Source organism: Planococcus citri, chromosome 3 (assembly GCF_950023065.1).
Source record: "Planococcus citri chromosome 3, ihPlaCitr1.1, whole genome shotgun sequence".
In the NCBI taxonomy this organism is placed as follows: domain Eukaryota; kingdom Metazoa; phylum Arthropoda; class Insecta; order Hemiptera; family Pseudococcidae; genus Planococcus; species Planococcus citri.
Window position 1 is genome coordinate 44545628 of NC_088679.1, and position 20096 is coordinate 44565723.

At 33.8% G+C, this 20096-nt stretch overlaps 2 protein-coding genes across 3 annotated transcripts in view; both read left to right on the forward strand.

Annotated features, from left to right (window-relative positions):
* The window catches only part of LOC135838895 (uncharacterized), a 117738-nt gene that overhangs the window by 44842 nt on the left and 52800 nt on the right, over nucleotides 1-20096 (forward strand). The gene's annotated exons all lie outside the window — the stretch shown is intronic.
* Nucleotides 1608-6929, forward strand: LOC135840593 (uncharacterized). Its single transcript, XM_065357217.1, has 2 exons — nucleotides 1608-5865; nucleotides 6157-6929. Exons 1-2 carry the CDS (start codon nucleotides 1608-1610, stop codon nucleotides 6927-6929), a joined length of 5031 nt encoding a protein of 1676 aa, XP_065213289.1.

The following is a 20096-nucleotide window of genomic DNA, read 5'->3' on the forward strand; positions in this document are numbered from 1 at the left end:
TCCACTTTTTCAGTTTCTTTTTCGTAAAGGTAGGTACGTAGGTATATCGTTTTCATGATTGTGATACATCGTAAACCATATAAATGATCGAGACTGTATTTATTTCGTGTATGTTTTATAATAATCTACTCCACTAGACTACCATTTTACTCAGTGGGTACACGCACTTACTCAATAAGCCAATAATTACTCACTAAACATTACGTCTACCTTTACTTAATACCTACTACCAACCTATTAATCAGACCAATCGACATAATTTTATGCACGTGCATTTCCAATGAAAAGTAGAGAAGGGTTGAAAATTTCACGATACGTTGAACAAAATGTTATCATTATTACCTAACGAAATTGGCTCACTACCAAGTAAGGTTAACGCCAATGTTTCCAATATTTAGTTTTCTTTGGTTGCTCTTTTATTTACTCATTCATTGTTGTAAAATCCTTTCCATTTATTTAACTCTCTATAGCTCAGCTCAACCAACGATGCAGCCAGAAAATCATTTGTAATATGTAAATTTATCATTAAAGATATCTCCTGCAAGAAGTTCTGAAATATCAAACATTCCAATAGGAAATTTTTAGGTATTGATTGCGATTGAAAATTCTTGTGTGCGGTTACATTTTACATGACAAGATTGGAAAAAAAAAAGAAAATAATTTTCGATTGGAAAGGACTTTGTTGAAAATTTTAAGCCTATACGTGTAGAATATTAACAAATGAAAGAACCAGTTTGCCAAAAAAATTCAGTCTGGTTTTTCCCGAGCGAAATGGTCTTTCTTACAAGGACATATTGAAAAGTGAGCTGAATAAAATTCAATAAGGTGAGTTCTTGTCCAACTTTAAAATATGGGATGCAAATATGTAGGTTTATTAAGTGAAAAAAACTGCAAATAATAAGTAATAAAATTCAACTTGAATCTGCTAGGGTTTTGAGGGACCTTGAATGAAAAGTTGGATAATGTTTGTTCCCATTTTCGACATCCTATCAGTTTTCTAATTTTTTTCAAAATTTATTCGTGGCCTTTTTAACTTGCAATTTTGGAGCCGAAATTTTCCACCACGTTCATGTAACGTCTCTCAACAATTTTTGAAAGAAGAAAAAAATACATTTTACAGCCTTACCTATCTTATGAAATATATTTTCACTCCAGTGGACACCCAATATAGAAAAAACACTCTCGTACACAAACAATAAAGAATCTGCACTTGCTCTATAAGAGATTGTGCAATCGAGCTAGTAGATTATTATTAGGTACACGAGTGTGCTTAAAAGCAAAACTGTTAATGTAACCGGTTCGGTTATATTCGGTGATGTTCGGGTAAAGTTGGGAGCTTATCTGTAAGTTTACTCTTTCGGCTGTTCGGCCGTTTTGTACAGTAATATTGTATGTATCGTATGTAAATACAGTCCACTTTTTTTTCGATGAGTTTTATTTCGAATATTTTCGTTTCGTATTTAATTGAGTCGATAAACATTATGGTCCTTCGGGCCGGATCGTCATAAAGGTCTGGTCGAATTTAAATTATGAATTTCGTGAGAAAAGTTCGTTTTTCGATAGTTTCGTTTGTTTTGTCGTAAAAATTCGTTAATTTGTTGTTCGTGATGGGTGCCGGAGATGCCGCCAAGAAAGCTGAAGCTTTGGCGCAAAAACGAGCCGAAGAAAAAGATAAATTGGAACAATCAAAAAGGTCGTTCGTTCGCTACTGTGAAAAAGAACGGGCTACCATATCGGATTTAATTGAAAAAACACCATCATTGACTATAGCTACCGCATTGGAGGCTCATTTGGAATCCTGGAATAGTGCCTTGAACGAAATCGCGAGTCTTGATGCTCAATTGTTGGATTATATCGAAGCTACTGATGAAACCCTCGAAGCTGAAGAAGCTAAAGTATGTGAGTTTCATGATGACATGAGATTATATTATTATGATATGGTTGGCAAGTTAAAATTAATTCGAGAAAAAATAAATACCATGGGAGGTTCGCCTCGTCGATCTGTTCAAAATATTTCGTTCTCTGACTCGGTTCGTAATCCGATAGTTAAATTACAAGACGTTCCAGTTCCAAAGTTCGACGGAAGTTTTGCTAATTTTCCTGACTGGTATTTTGAATTCTCCAGCATCGTGGATAAAAACGAAAGTTTCAGTGACTTTGAAAAATTATACTTGTTAAAAAGAGCTATGGGAAAAGGAGCTGAAACTCTTCTCCAAGATATCGGAAATGATGGCAATCTTTATAGAGCCACTTTTAAAAATCTGTATGATACTTATTTCAATCAACGCCGAATAATTGCGGAACACTTTGCCAACTTGGTGGATATGCCTAGCATAAAAAATTCGTCCATTCGGGAAGCGGTGGAAAAAGTTAAACGAGCGTTACGCGGTTTGCAGGTTTGCGGAATAAATATCGAAGAAATGTCGCCCTTAGTAGCATTTTTAGTGTCGAGAAAAATCTCTGAAAAATTAAGAACTGATTGGGAAAACTCTAACCACGACTATTCTGTCTACCCATCGTTCGATTCGTTGGCTCGTTTTTTAATCAATCGAAGTTTTTCGTATGAAACGTCATCAGCTGCAAGCAATTCGTCGGATGCATCGAAATCGTCGACCAAGGACTCTGGTCCAAAAGGAAAATCATCGTCGGTTCCTGAAAAGAAATTATCAGCAGCAGCCAAATCTTCGAATGGTCCGAGTGCTCCGAAATGTTCAGTTTGTGATGATAATCATTATTTAAATCAATGCCAGGTATTTAAAAATAAATCCGTTAGTGATAGGTTTGATTTTGTAAAAATGAACAAATTATGTTTGAAGTGTTTTAACCCCTATCATAATGTATTTTCTTGTAAACGTAATAATTGTACTAAATGTAACGGTAAACATCATACCCTATTGCATAGGGAAATTTCTCAAAATTTTCATGATTCGTCGTCTGGTAGTGGTAATGGGTCGAGTGGTTCAAGTGTACCTCCAAAACCGCCTGAGGGTGAGGTAAAAAGTGTGAATATGGCTTCTGGCGCTACTGTTGGTTATACCCACGGGACAAATAAAACAGTCTTTCTTTCGACTGCAGTAGTTGAAGTAAAGGGTAAATTTGGATCAGAATTAGGTAGGATTTTAATCGATTTAGGTTCTGAAACTACGTTGATAACTCGTGAATTTTGTACTCGTGCGAAATTGAAAATAGCCAAAAATGATCATCCTACTATTTTAACTGGTATATCGAATAAGTCGATTGAGTTAAACTCGGTGACTAGTTGTATTTTGAGATCAAGGTATTCGGACTTTCAGATATCAATAGATGCTGAAGTAATAGATAAAATTCCTTATAAGGTGAGTCGAAATAATGTTCAGGAAATTATTAAGAATTTTCCTCATAACTTCGCCGAATCGTCTACTTTACCTTATGACGATGTTGATATACTTCTCGGAAGTGAATATGTTGAATTTGTTCTTGCTGAGAAGAGATATTTTGTCGATGGTTTGTGTCTGAGAGATAGTCCCTTTGGATATGTTATTTCCGGTGCTTTGAAAAGTTCACTTTTGGCTGAAAAGGTTTCGTTTTGTGGTTTGTCGAATTCGGAGCTATCTGCTCAATTTAAGCGTTTTGTATCGATTGACGAAGTGTCAGAATCCGAAAATTTGTTGAGTGAAAAAATCGTTGAGCATCGTATTTTTGAAGAACATTTTGAAAAAACCTACAAGGTGGATGAAAAAACTGGTCGATTCGTTGTTTGTTTACCAATAAAACCCTCGATCGTTAAATTAAATGGCTCATATGAGAGAGCTAGGTCGTTATTGATTAATAATGAGCGAAGGCGCTCGGAAAAGGCTCAAAATGAGTATTGTAAAATTTTTGCTGAATATGAAGAAAAGGGTCATATGACCAGAATTTCGTCTGAGCCCAATCCCGAAGCATATTTTATGCCTCATCATTTAGTTTCGAAGGAAAATTCAAGTCGTGTCGTTTTTAATGCTTCGTTTTGTGATAAATCAGGTACCTCTCTGAATGATCATTTGTATCAAGGTCCTGTTTTACAACCTGAACTTTCGACTAATGTGAATCAATTTCGTGAGCATGTGATCGGAGTATGCGCCGATGTGGCTAGAATGTATAGGTGTATTATAATTGCTAAGGAACATCGAATTTATCAGCATATTTTGTTTCGTTATTCGTGCGATGAACCAATTTTAATTTGTGAATTGAATACTCTGACAAACGGAATAGGCCCTGCCTCTTCTATAGCCACCAAATGTGTCGAAAAAATTGGTGATTCGATCGAAGTTGAGCAGCCTATTGCGGCTGAATCTATAAAAAAGCACTGTTATATGGACAATTGGATGTCTGGTGCGCCTACTGTAGAGAAAGCTATTGAGCTTCAGAAAACTGTACATTCAACTTTTGATCGTTTTGGTTTCTCTTTGAGAAAATATCAGAGTAATTCGCCTGAGGTTTTGTGTTCCATCGATAGTTCATTAATTGAGCCATTAAAACAGAAAGTTTTGGGAGATAGCTCGTTTATCTACGTTTTGGGGTTAATTTGGAGCCCTGAACCAGATACTTTGAGCGTTTCTGTAACTTTGGATAAATTACCCTCGAAGATAACCAAGCGTGTTGTCTTGTCTGAGGTTTCGAAATTATTTGACATACTTGGTATGCTCATACCTGTAACTATTCGAGCAAAAATTCTGTTGCAAGATCTTTGGATTGAGGGAAAAAACTGGGATGATGATATTTCAGATAAATTAAAGGCCGAATTTATGAATTATCGTGAACAATTACCCTCGTTGCATGCCTTTTCTATTCCTCGTTGTTATTGTACTTCGGTTAATGTAGTTTCTAGATCGCTAATAGGGTTTTGTGATGCGTCTGAACGAGCTTATTGCTCAGTAATTTACGTTCGATCAATAGATAATAATGGTAATATATTTGTTTCATTTGTGTGTGCAAAATCGCGCGTTGCACCGATTAAATCTATCAACACTAGTAATATTCATCGTTTGGAGCTTTTAGGAGCTGAATTATTGTCAAAATTGATCGTTCGTATTGGTTTGGAATTAAAAATAGATCGTGAAAATTTTTATTTGTTTTCGGATTCGCAAGTAACTTTGAGCTGGATCAAGTTGGATCCTATAAAATTGAAACAATTTGTGTCGAATCGAATTGTAAAGATTGTAGCCTTGACTAAACGAGAAAATTGGTTTTATGTGGAAACCAAGTTAAACCCTGCCGATTGTGGCACGAGAGGTTTATCTTCGAATGCGTTTCTCTCTAATTCTATGTGGTATGAAGGTCCGAGTTGGTTAACAGATAACGAAGTGTATGATAAGTACATTAGTACTGTATCGCCTATGTTGAATAATGTACCTGAGATGAAACTTGATCGTACTTGTATGCTTGTTTTTGCCTATCTGCCTATAGCATACATCGTTGAAAAATATTATTCATTGTATAAAATCCTCTCTACCATTGGTTATTGGCTACGTTATATTCGAATATTGAAAGGTTTGGTTGATGGTAAACGTAATGAGAATTTAGTCGTTGATATTTCGTTAGATAAGAATAGGAAATTCTTATCGGCGGGTGAGAGGAAACAGGCCATGTTCGTAATTATTCGCTTTGTTCAAAAAGAAAAATTTGATGTTGAATTGCAATGTTTGCAAAATAAAGTTAAATTTCCTCGTAAAAGTCGATTGAAAGCTCTCAATGTCTTCTTAGATGACAATGGCCTAATGAGAGTAGGAGGTAGATTGGAAAATTCTAGTCTATCTTATGATACGAAACATCCGATAATTTTGCCAGCTAACTGTAGATTTATGGAGAGATACGTTACGTTCGTGCATGAAAAGCATGCTCATGCACGTAGGTCCTTTTTGTACCACCATATTCGATCTAGATTTTGGATAATTGGAAATATTTTCCACGTTTTCAAAAAAGTATTTCGATTTTGTGTACCTTGTGGTAAAAGTGATGGAAAGCTGGGTCAACAATTTATGGGAGACCTTCCTCAAGAACGCGTTTCAGTTCAACGACCTTTTTCTGTAGTAGGTGTTGACCTTACTGGAGCTGTTACCATCAAATGTACGAATCATCGGACCTATAAAAATATAAAAGTATACCTCGTTTTCTTCGTTTGTTTCGCGATACGTGCAGTGCACATTGAAATTGTTGAGGATTTGACTACTGAGGCCTTCCTTAGTGTTCTCGAACGTTTTGTTGCTCGAAGAGGTTTACCCCGAATTGTCTATAGCGATAATGCTACCAATTTTATTGGTGCAAAAAATGTTTTATTAAACGATCCTTCGATTAATCGATTTTTGGGTGAAAAAGGTATTGATTGGCGTACCATTGCCCCTCATTCTCCGCACCAAGGTGGTCTGTGGGAGAGTGCTGTTAAGGCTGGTAAATCTTACCTCATTCGATCTATTGGAAACCAGGTTTTGAATTTGTTCGAATTGTCTAGTGTAGCAGCCAAGGTTGAGTCGATTTTGAACTCTAGGCCCTTGTGCTATCAACGAACTAATGAGTTTGTTGCTCCGATCTCGCCTGGACATTTTTTAATTGGTGCAGATTTTTCCGAAGTACCTGTGTCAGAAGCGAGTTTAGGTAATTTGAAAGCTAGGTATCGATTGTGGCGTCAGGTGGTAGATTCCTTCTGGGTCTCTTGGCATCAGAATTACTTGAATGAACTTCAGGTTCGCCATAAGTGGCAGAGTAAAGAGAAAAACTTCGAAGTAGACGATGTTGTTTTAGTTTCGGATAAAAATGTCCCTAATTTGAGGTGGCCAATGGCTATTATTGAAGAGGTCTTTCCAGACTCTTCTGGTATCGTTCGAAACGTAGTAATTAGAATGGCGAATGGTACAAAAAAGAGAACGTCCATTCAGAAATTGGTTTACCTACCTGTAAATGTTAACCTCGATTAGTTGTAAACTTTTGCGTTTTTTTTCTCGAATTGATGTAAATTTATCGAATTTTTTTGAAATTCCTGCTCGATTATGTCTTATTTTTACCGAATATTGTTCAATTTTTTTGTAATTTTTTTTTTTTCGTTTTATTTGTACTGTACTTATATCTGTTCTGAGATTAAGTAATTTAGCGTCAAATTTGTTTATATTTTTTTGTCTCTCTCGATTAATTTGATTAATAGTACTTACTTTTGTTAAAGATAAACTAGGTATAGCCTAAATTTATTATTTTATTTTCGAAGTCGTAACATGTATTGTTATTATTAATTTTTTTGAGAAATCGTAATTTTTTGTGTTTTTTTTTTCATTTTTTTGATTGAGGTTTTCCTCAATCGGGCGGAGTATGTTAATGTAACCGGTTCGGTTATATTCGGTGATGTTCGGGTAAAGTTGGGAGCTTATCTGTAAGTTTACTCTTTCGGCTGTTCGGCCGTTTTGTACAGTAATATTGTATGTATCGTATGTAAATACAGTCCACTTTTTTTTCGATGAGTTTTATTTCGAATATTTTCGTTTCGTATTTAATTGAGTCGATAAACAAAAACATAAAATTTTAGTGGTCAAGCGTAATGAAAACAGAAAGGGAAAAAAACAATATTTATCTGCTGGTTTCTTTGGATAAAAAGTAGGTACCTGTATTGCCTTGAATCTGAAATACCTCTAGATCAAACAGTTCATTTCCCCATATGAATTTCGTTTTCTTTTTTTGTATGATTAGTAGGGCGGGTCGAAAAAAAACGTAGGTCTCGGAATTTTCTGAAATTCACATATGTGGTTCCTTTTGAGTTGAAACCACCCCAAAAAAATTTTTAGCCCCCCGCGGCACCATGGGGCTGAGCCACGTGGCCTCAAAGTGAGGCAATTTTGGCTAAAAATTCACGTTTTTCAGGTTTAAAGCTCCAAAATCCATTTTTAAAATTTAGCCTTAGCACTCAATTTGTAGAGTTTGAGATGCTGAATCTCCCTGTGGAGTTCATTTTTTTTTTCGGTGGTCGCTTACGTCGGCAACTTTTCGTTGAAAGAATGAGAATTGCTGATTTTAAGGTGTCACAAACACGTTTCCGCGAATTTATACCCAAATGGTGTTTTATAAAGGGATATATCGATGTAGTAAGTTGTATATGTAGTCCAGGGGTTAAATTTAGAATCATCAATATGCCCTCAGATCGCTGATAGGGTACATGATTCAAGTTTTATATAAGATTTTAGGATTTCATCAATTTGAAATGGTCTTTAAATGTTCAGTAGGTGTACCTGATATAATTTAGTGGAAATTTTTTTTTTCGTGACCTCTTCCCCTCCTTTAAAATTACAATACTAACTTGGCAAATGTTCGTTTTGATTCCATGATTGCAATTTCGTCGTTTTTTTTTGTCAGAAAACAATGAAAAAAAAATTTTCAAATACGTTTTCGTCAACTTTTGAAAAAGTGATCAAAATTTCTTCAGACACATTTCAAATAAAAAATAAACCATTTCTGATTATATTTCAATCATTTTTTTTTTTTTTTTTTTAATACGTTTTCGTCAATTTTTCAACAATCTTAAATCTAGAAGCGTTCAAAATTTTTTCAAACACAAATGTGTCTGAAGAAATTTTGATCACTTTTTCAAAAGTTGACGAAAACGTATTTGAAATTTTTTTTTCATTGTTTTCTGACAAAAAAATCGACAAAATTGCGATCATGGAATCAAAACGAACATTTGCCAAGTTAGTATTGTAAATTTAAAGGAGGGGAAGAGGTCACGAAAAAAAAAATTTCCACTAAATTACATATATCAGGTACACCTACTGAACATTTAAAGACCATTTCAAATTGATGAAATCCTAAAATCTTATATAAAACTTGAATCATATACCCTATCAGCGATCTGAGGGCATATTGATGATTCTAAATTTAACCCCTCGACTACATATACAACTTACTACATCGATATATCCCTTTATAAAACACCATTTGGGTATAAATTCGCGGAAACGTGTTTGTGACACCTTAAAATCAGCAATTCTCATACTTTCAACGAAAAGTTGCCGACGTAAGCGACCACCGAAAAAAAAAATGAACTCCACAGGGAGATTCAGCATCTCAAACTCTACAAATTGAGTGCTAAGGCTAAATTTTAAAAATCGATTTTGGAGCTTTAAACCTGAAAAACGTGAATTTTTAGCCAAAATGGCCCCACTTTGAGGCCACGTGGCTCAGCCCCATGGTGCCGCGGGGGGCTAAAAATTTTTTTGGGGTGGTTTCAACTCAAAAGGAACCACATATGTGAATTTCAGAAAATTCCGAGACCTACGTTTTTTTTCGACCTGCCCTAATGATTAGGTACCATTTATCACTTTTAATGTTATGTTAGGTATTAAATTTTACGTGTTAAGAATATTATTAATTATAGGCTACAAATAGGCTAAAGTTTTTGATAAGTAGAAATATGTAGGTACCTACCAAATGATAATGACAACAATAATAATGCTTACTTGACCATAAAAACGAGCAAATAATTGAAAAAAATCGTAAATTACATACATTGTAAAAAGGTGCAGTAGGTACCTATCTCGCAGTATTTGTTTTCTTTTATCATGGCAAATTCAAAGCTGATCATTTCCATCAATTGTTGTGGGTACCTATAAGCAACGAAAAGTTAGAAAAACTCGTTTGAACCACAATTGATGGTACAAGTTGAATTGAACCGGAAATTATCGGTATCTTTGTTTGAAGCTTTCAAATCGGATTTCTTTCAGTAAAAAATAACGACTCCGAAACCGCATTGGTAGTACATACGAATGAAGTTTCCCTTCAATATGTTGAAATAGCTGCTTTTAATTGTAAATATTTGAAAACCTCGTTAAATACGATATAAATATACCAAAGCATTGTTGCATTAATGGTGATCAAGTTGGAATAGAACGTTGGCAGAATATTTAAACAGTAACACAGTAACGTTTCCAAATGCCACAGCGTAAAGCGAAGTTGAAAAGCATCGAAGTTACATAACCTCTTCCTGACCTTTTACAATAAGCTTTATTTACTGCCAAAAAAATGTACGCATGAATGGCGCGCGTCTGTGCCACTATTTCGTTACATTTCAAAATCCATCCTCTTTTATATTGTAAAATGATCAACGCTCCAAGTTAACTGTGTTGTCGCGCGTATTCCGATGCATTATTAATGCGTCAAGCGTTTCAATTTGCGACACGTTCAATATTACACTAATACACTACTTCGGTCGGCGACGTGATTTTTACACATCGTAATGGTGCACCATTTTGATTTCCGATGAACGGATGAAAAATAAGTACATATGATACCTTTATAACTTGATCGTGGTTTATTTTTTGATATTACCTGCTTATGCAAAATGCATTACTCGCTGAAATTCAAAGTAGACTGTACAATTTTTGCGATTATATACAGTGGGGTGGATGGTTGAAATTTTTTTTCTATGTATCATTTGGTAAGAAGTTACTCATGGTTATAATTTGACAATTTTTTCAATACCTACCTATTTTCGAGTAAAGCGATCTAGTTTGACTTTACACTTCCTTCGTTCCATCAGAGGGTGCTTAAAAAATTGTACTTTTTCACATACTTATTTTGGAAAAAATTCAAAAAATCATCAACTCTCGTAAAAATTTTATAATCTCTGAAAAAGGGAATAAATTATGAAAAATTACACATGATAATCTAGCTGAAGATACAAAAATTATAGCCTACCTAGGGAATGCATCTCCTTATTAAAAAATGATTAGGTAATTTGGAAAGTAAATAATCGTGCAAAGCAGATTACAGGATGAAATTCATAAAAAAATGTTTGGGTCACATTGAACGATGGTGCCTAAAAGTAGGTCCTTGTTACACTTTATACCTATTCCTATTATGTATTTGCGCTGTGTTTTCGTTTAGAAATTTTACGATAGGTACCTGTCCAATGGAATAATTTAGTAGTGAATCAGTTTAAATATACTTCTAATAATTGACAATTTTTTTTTTGTTTCAGGTGAGTACCAATGTCCTATTTTTATCGTGAGAGTGAAAAATTATGCGTTTAGTAAGTCAGTTCATTATATGATGTACAAGAATCTAATTCATGAGTTGAAATAAGTACAGTCATTTGAATACCTACACATTTATCTAGCCTCTTAAAATGAGCTATAGGTATTAGGTACATCTCTTTGAATAATTCCTCCACTTCCGCAGTCGATTTTATTCAAAAAAAAAAGAATGTTTAGTTGATCAAGACTTGGGTAATGCTTTATTCATTCCTCATCAATTGTGTCAAAATTCTATTGTTTCCAACTTTTTTTTCAAATAATTTTTTTTCTGATCATTGAAAATTAAAAATTCATTTTGACCAGATTCAAATGAAAACTTTTGTTATTAAAATTTTAGATGTCAAAGTCTACTTATCTTTGGATTTTTGGCGAATTTTTGGTGGATTCAAAAAATTCAAAAAAATGGTACATGACTGTTATGAGGTCATTCTATGTCGAATCAGCCTGTTTTTGAAAGGCAATTGAGAGTAAGCTCGCCAAAAATTTCAAAAGTTTAAAGTTAAATTTTTTTGAAAGTTTAATTTTCAAACGCTTGCCAAATTTTGAAGCTACATCTACTTTAAAATTTTGAAAAAATGTAGGAAGCATAAATTTTTTATTCCATTTACAGCTGTGAACATTTCATGAAATTCACAAAGCCATGAGGGTACGAAATTTCAAAATTTTGGGTCAATATGTGAAAAAAATGAAAAATATTGTCTAACATACCTATCTATATCGTTTTGTATGTAGGTACCTACATTTTCAAGAGCGTTTAATACAAACGTCAGCTTATTTTTTTGATTCAACTCCTCCAACGCCTCCCCCTCATCGGACCTTCAAATTTCTTAAAAATTGAAACTGTTGATTGAAAATTCACTTAAAATTACGCTTCAACTGTGACAGTTCATGATTTGTTCTAACAGTCTTGTTATCTACCTACAGAAATATCTAAATACGAAAGTCCATCGTAATGTTTGAATTGGTTTTTATGCCGCGTCAAGTTTTTTAAAAACCTAATTGAATATTCCATCAACGCTGTGTATAAATATTTGCCTATCGCGTAAAAGTTTTTCATCGTTTCATTACAAACATTATACAAACTGAAAGAATTTCTTGATCCGAAGTGAAATCTCGATAAAAAAAAAAAGTTTGAAATCATTCTTCACCTTCACGTGTCACCTCGTTTGCATGTTAGATCATATTTCATGCGAGGAAAAAAAGCGTGTCTCTCTCAGATACATATGAGATGTTACAACAACTCTTGAATTTTCAATTCAGGGTGCGATTGAAAATAGCACCTAAAAAACTACCTATCTAAACGACGCGGCTTATTCAAATTAAAGTTAACACTTTACTATAGTTGATAACAGTTGGGCTTTTATTTCTTATCATTAGGCAATTTTAGACAGACACCCTTCAATATATATTTGCAACGTACCTAGGTATGTACACTGTAAAATTTGAAGAAAATTAAAATTTTATACGGTAGTCTAAACGATATTACAGTAGGTACCTTATAAATAATAATACGAAAAGGGTTTTGTGGTAACCCGCGGGTTAAAAACGTTCATTAATATTCTCTCTATTCTCGTTATTATAAAGCAAAACTTATTGTTCAAAGATGCTTTTGTCTTCATCTACTTTCATACGTGTATATGTGTATGTGCCTGCCTACTGCCTAGTACTTGTTATATGTATATGCGGCAGCTCGTAATTTCAAAAACTTAATTTCATAGATACCTATGTTAATAATTCACAAATATTTTAGTTTTCAAAATATTTCCATGTCATTTAACAAAAATTCCAATGACAAAACTTTACCATTTGGCATCAATCGTCGATTAGAACGAAACAAAAATAGGATAACTCTACTGTGACCAAAAAAAAAACAATACAAACATGAATTTCGCCATTTGAATATTAAAATTTATTGTCCTTTTTTTAGAATTATTTTCTTAAAACTCAATACAGATAACATTATATGAACAGATCTTGGTGTATGTAATTTGTTTTATATTATAGGTACCTACCTACTTACTTAACGCTGAGTAAAAAACGCACTTTTTCGATTTACGAAAGTGAAATGACCCCACTTCTTAAATCTCTTGAATTTCTCAACCTATCAACTTCTGCCACTGAGATCTTTACTTTTATCGAAAAAAAATACTTGATGTTTTTTTTTCTTTGCACACCAGAACTTAATCTTATTCGGTGCGATAATCGTACAATCATTTTTTATCACTAGACTGGTGGTTTATTTTATTCACCACTGAATCTAGGCAGTACTGTACTGCTGTTCGCTTTTCAATTGATTTAGTTTACGATGTACAAGAGACCAGTGAAATGGAAATAACTGTTCCATTTTATCCCATCAATCACGACGGCTATTACTCGACCACCTTAACCAAGTACACCATACAGTCATTTATTTTTTCAGCTAACCGAATCCGTCCGAGTTTAATTTTCTCCGCGTATCTATATAAGTTGACTGGAAAGTTATTCCAACTTGTTTCCATTCGAATTGATACTTTTCCGCCGAAAGTAAATAAAAATCCGTGTTGGTACACTTTCCCTATTAACTTTGCCATGATCATTTTGACATAGTGGTAAAATTATCGCGGCATCGGTTATTTATTCGTGTTTTTTAAAAAAAAATCCACCGCAAAAATTAGGAATAGAAAATTAAACATTGATATTCGATTCAAATGAACAATGCTTTTTGTGTGTTTTCGCTAGCAGATTATTGGGTACGGGTTTCAATTTTTATTTGTGTATATTAAAACGGTCTCATAAATTAAATCGCAGTTGAAATGATTCATTCAAACCTATCAACACGACGTAAAATCTATTTCATGTTTTCACGCATTCGTGAAATCGAGGAAGGTATGTTTGTATAAAAGACCAATAACACAACGAATTTCATCATGTGCAAACGATGAATTTTCCAATTCTAAATAATCTTCTATTGATGGGAATAATTTCATTTTAGGCCATAAATTTGTATTGAGCTATGTGTCGTATGGTAGTGTTTTGGGTGAAAAAGCAAGTTCGTTATTCTTAACTACCTAGTACCTACTACATAAATATGCATAATATTTTTATTATTTGATATTGAGGACAAAGTACGAGTATCTGGTATTTGGTTTTTTATTACCTACATATACCTACGTGTGGAGGAGGGATATTTTTGTCTTTGTTAAAGATGAATGAGAAAATAACACAAATGATATGTCATATTTAAGATCTGGAAATATCGTAAAAAAATTTTTCCAACTGAATTCCTCTTAAGTACTGCCTGTACATAGGTAGGTATTACCAAATTTAGATTTTCAAAAAAATCAACAAAAAAAAGATTTTTACATTTCTGTAGGTAGGTATACCTACCTTTAGAGCTACATTGGTCTTGCTTCTTTAGTAAATACAGCCAAATATGAATATTTTATTCAAAATAAAATAATGAACTGTCAAAAGAGGTGAATGGCACATATACAGCTAAGAGTAGGAATAGATAAAGTGCAAACGTTTATTTCCCTTCAATAAAAATTTCACGCACAGTTTTTTACGTGTAAATCGAAACTACCAATAAAAATGATGTATATAGGCCAATAAATGAGCGTATTTTACGAAACAACTCGGTGCCATATTTACTTTATCAAAATATTCTGGAAAGAAACAAGTTACCTTATGCGTTTGTGAAAAGTTTAGAAATATTTATTTCGATTTAACATCTCTACGTGATGTTTAACTGCACCGCAATATTCTGCATGATAAAAACATGGTTTCGAAATAAAAATAAATCACCTGCACATGTACAAAAAATCTTGGATTTTTTTGCTTGAATTACCATAACAAATTTTTATAGGAACATGAGTTGAGCGATACAAGGTAAGAATGTACAAATTCTTGCCTTATACGTACCTAACCAACGTATGATACTTACTTCTTATAATGTCGATGTTGAAAATCAAAGTCAGTCTCTTTATTCCTGGAGTTGAGAAAATCTGTACCTACGCATGAACTCAAGGCGAGCTGCCTATTTTACTAATGAAAGGCGAACGCTCACAATACACCGTGTATTTATAAAAATTATTTCATTCGTCCGGCCCCGCCCCTAAAAAAAGTTTTAAATATTATTGCTTACCCTTATCTACTTACCCTACGAGTATAACAATAAAAATCAGTTGTTCAGTTAAAAAAGGATGGGTTCCACAGGGGTTTGAATTTTCCAAAATAGCCCTGAAATTGCATAAATGGATAAAAAAAATTATACTGCAGTTGGTTACCTAGTTACTACATATACATACATACAACTTCAAGACGTGTGATTTTCGATTTGAACAGGAATCACGTTTGGAAGATCGATTTTGATACCCACCAGTTAGAGAAGTAGTTTTTTTGAAACTGAAATTTTTCAAAAAATCGTGTACCTACCGTAAATTTAACGAAAATTTTTTTAATTTTTTGAGCAAAAAAATACCTTGTTGAAACTTTTTACTTTTCTAGCGATGCGACTTCATAACACTATAAACAACTTTCAGGTAAGTAATTCAAATTGTTTATTTCTATAATGAAAAATATCAAACTTTAGTAAAACGAAAAATGAGGTAGAAAGCTGAAATTTATTTTATACCACTTTAGTCATGTTTATTCTCGAATCCATTGGTGGTAAGTTCGCACTCCTTTTAGTCGGGGAGCCCACTCAAGGATAAATTGCAACCCCCTCCCGTCGATCCTCCGGGACAACTTTTTTCTTAAAGGGAGAGTCCTAAGGAACATTTTAAACTCTTGTACTCAAAAAAAAGTGGCCCTAATACTTACAAAATGGCGGCCATTTTGATTAACCGGTCAGCCGAAATTGAAAATTTTGCGTTCCAACATAGGACTTGCAGAAAATTTTTCAAACTGATCAAACGTAGATCGAAAGATCAAGCAAAAATTTATCACCTGTCAAAATTTCAAGTGCTAAAGTGCGTTTTTCGATTTTTGGTGAATTTTTGAAAATCAAATTTAGGCCAAAAATGAGGGGGAAAATCAAAATTTTACCAAATTGACCAAGAAAGCTGAAATTTGGGATACACCCTATTTTCGACATGCCAAATCGATTGGAAACTGTTTCAAACCGTTTTGAGCAGTTCTGGAGCCTCTAGCGCAGATTTTTGAAACTTGAAATTCCCACAAAATTTCACCAAAATGGAGTTGGAAAGCTGAAATGTATTCTGCAAACTAATTTCAATACGCTACGAAGTCAACTGTAGTGGGATTTCAAGTGGTTTTGGAGCCTCCGGCGACTTTTTGAAAATTCCTGGAGCCTCCATCAGATTTTTGAAACTTTAAATTTTCACGAAATTTCATGAAATGGAGATGGAAAGCTGAAATTAACTCTACACTCCAATTTTAACACCCTCTGAAGACGACTTCAAGTGGGTTCAAATCATTTTGGAGCCTCCAGCCACTTTTTGAAAATTACTGGAGCCTCCAGTAGATTTTTACATTTTAACAAATGGAAATGGCAAGCTTGAATTTACTTCGCAAACTAATTTCAATATGATATGAAGTCGACTACATGGTGGTTTCAAATGGTTTTAAATGATTTGAAGCTTCCAGCTACTTCTTGGAAATTTTAATTTTCCAAAAAACACCATACGACCTCTCAAAAAGTGGCTGGAGGCTCCAAAATGATTTGAACCCACCTGAAGTCGTCTTCAGAGGGTGTTAAAATTGGAGTGTAGAGTTAATTTCAGCTTTCTTGGTCAATTTGGTAAAATTTTGATTTTTTCCCCTCATTTTTGGCCTAAATTTGATTTTCAAAAATTCGCCAAAAATCGAAAAACGCACTTTAGCACTTGAAATTTTGACAGGTGATAAATTTTTGCTTGATCTTTCGATCTACCTTTGTACAGTTTGAAAAATGTTGTGCAAGTCCCATGTTGGAAATCAAAATTTGCAATTTCGGCTGAGCTGTTAATCAAAATGACCGCCATTTTGTAAGTAGGGCCACTTTTTTTTGAGTACAAGGGTTAGAAATTTGTCCCGGAGGATCGACAGAGGGGTGCAATTTATCCTTAAGCGGGCTCCCCGACTATTTAGAGAATTTGGCAAAATGCTTAGATTTTCCAGTTTTTGAATAATTGATCGTTGTAAAAACGGTCAAAATTAAATTTAGCATCTTTTCAACACAATAAAATCCAGAAATTCGCTCGAGGGTCTAAACGAACCCTAAACCATCACCAATAGATTCCAGAGGTCAAAAATATAGTGTAAATCAAATATCAGTTTTCTATCTCAATTTAATCAAATTCTTTACTTTTCTATAAAAATCAAACCTTTGAGTTTTTAAAAATTCACCAAAAATTCGAGAATGAAATTCAGAAACTAAAATTCAGCTTGATGGGCGTGTTTTGCATGACCTTTTTAGGCTTCAGATTTTTTGTTTGGTCCAAAAAAATTTTCTGCTGGTCGAGATATCTCTTCGGTAGGACGAGGAGGTGGTGGAAAATTTACGAAATAATTTATTGAAATTGTCCAAAACACTAGGTGACGTGATGGAGTTGCCCCCTCCCCGTCCTCCCCAAGGTTCCAAACATGATCTTATTTCAAGTTAGATAACTCTTATCGGTTCATCATTTTGATTACAGGGCTGAAAGCGAATATTGAAATTAAATTTGAAAGCCCTTGAAATGAAAAAAATTGTGCCAACATGAACGTTTCGAGAGGAAAAAATGTGAAAATAAAAAAGAAAGCTCGCACTGTTCGGTACTATCGCGCATGGTTAACCAAAATGTAAATGGAGATTTTCAAATGAAAAAGTTGTAAAAACGAAGCGTGTATTACATTAACCATTGTAACACAAGTAGTACAGAATAAACGCCAAACACGACGTTAAGTTTTTTTTTTTTTAGATCAAGTTTGCAAAGCGGTTTCAAAAGTTCTCTGATAGTTTTTGTATGCGTAAAGTAATACTGGTCGGATGCTTTTTATGCCCTTCGTATATTGGCATGGTGGTTTTTTATTGAATGGAAAAATTCTTCGCGAAATCGTATGAAAATTGTTCCTGTGGGACTGAACGCCATCTATGTAATTACAAAACCGTTGATGTTTTCGGCGAGTGTAAAATCATTTAGAAGTTACGACGCTGAAGAACATTCAATTCAGCAGATTTCAAGTAATCCGATTTTTCGATGGAAGTGCTCATACTGTAGTACCTACCGTGCACATTGATCGATCTTTCGCGATATTTCAATCTCACAAATACATACGGTTTGTCTTCTCAACCCTATGTTGTAGATATCTACTTCTACACCATAGGTATATCCGAATCCAAAAACAGGCGAGATTTGTTAAATTTTATTCCACCGGGCAGATTTAATTTTTGACCAAACTAGTGCCTAAAAAAGATCTGGCAAAATTTTCTCGCGAAAAGAATGCATCATTAATTTACACCGAATCGAAATTTTCTTGTTGAATGAAATATACAAAACACATAGTAATTCAGTTTTGCCCGAATTACATTTTCGAACCACAAATGTAATTCTACCTTTGTTTAAGCATTAATGCATTGTATCAGTTCGGAGGGAGGTTATTAATCGGGTAGCTTTAACTGCGGCATTTTGCGCACATTTCATGCAAACTGTTTTAACTGCCACGTCCATAATTTCACCCACAGGGACATTTATTTGTCACAGACAGATTAAACAATCGAGCTCATCATGCGTGTTTATTTAAAGCAAACGATACAAAAAGCCCTTCACAACTTGATTGTTGCTTGTGTATTAGGTTGTTGTAGGGACAGTCTGAACGACTTTGCCTCTGCCTGCGCATCGTGTTCAAAATTCAACTACCTCTTTATCGGTGTAAGGTTAAGTGTGCATACCTACTCCATGTACGAGTATAGCAGTGAACCTCGAATTCATATGGGTATTCAACGAAGATAATTTAATTATCTGATACCTATACACTATACCTACCTATTAATGAGAAAAACTTGTGGATAGGTTAACACGTGGCAATGTCGAAATATAGACAAATTTCACAAGCTAATACCTAAATGAAAATGAGGCCTGCGGTTATTATGTACTCGTATAACTGTTCAAAATCCTGAATAATCTTAATCAAGAAGCATAATACTATTAGCCCATCATCTATGCCAATGTAGCTAAAAATTCTGCATCAGTAAATCAACTCAAAGGATATGGTCCTTTTTTTATTTTTAAAATTTTTTTTCAACTTTAATCGAAGAGGGAAACAAAAGTTGAGCCCATACTACGAAATAATTTGCCAAAAGTCACATTCCTTGCCTAATAGTTTTGAAATATAACCAATCATATAAAATCAAAAAAACCTTCAGATAATATGAAATGTACATTTTCACCAAAGCACCATCTCAAAAAACATTTTACTAGTTTAATTTCTTCATTTTAAGAAATATTTGAATAAAAATTAGTTAAAAATTGGAATAACTGCTCGATAGTTAATAAGAGTTTCATTATTATAAAAAAAGAAATGAAATAAGAAAGAAAAAAGGAAACGGAAAAAATGGAAAACTGCGAAACTTTTCGCCGGTCAAAATAAAAATTTTTGAAATAGAAAGCGCGTCAACTGTAGTACCATTAATGCAAAAAGCAAAATCCATTCAGATTTATGGGCGTTAATTTACATATTTTAATCAATTAAAATGATAAAACTTACCCGAACCAACATCTTGCTTCATTTCTTTCAGATCGTAAAAATTCTTCTTGCTTCGAATTCGTTTGCGAAACTATTTCTTCTTTGGCGAATTAATTTTATTATACGTTAATATTTTGTAATTAAGCGCGATATTAATCGGTTCATTGACTTGCAATATTTTTCCAGCTTTTTACCAGCTAAAATGAAAGTGTACAAAAAATACTTGCGGTACCTACTTATCTTTTTTATGGCTGCTCAACGCGGAAATAATTTTCTAGGTGTTGGTTTTTCCACCCCTACGAGATCGTCTGTAGACGATAAAAACTCTAAAATGGAATATATTTTTGCGAGCCATTTTTTTTGTCATCGTAAGTTACATTTTAAAATTATTTTGACCCTAAAATACGTGAACCACTTGACTTGACC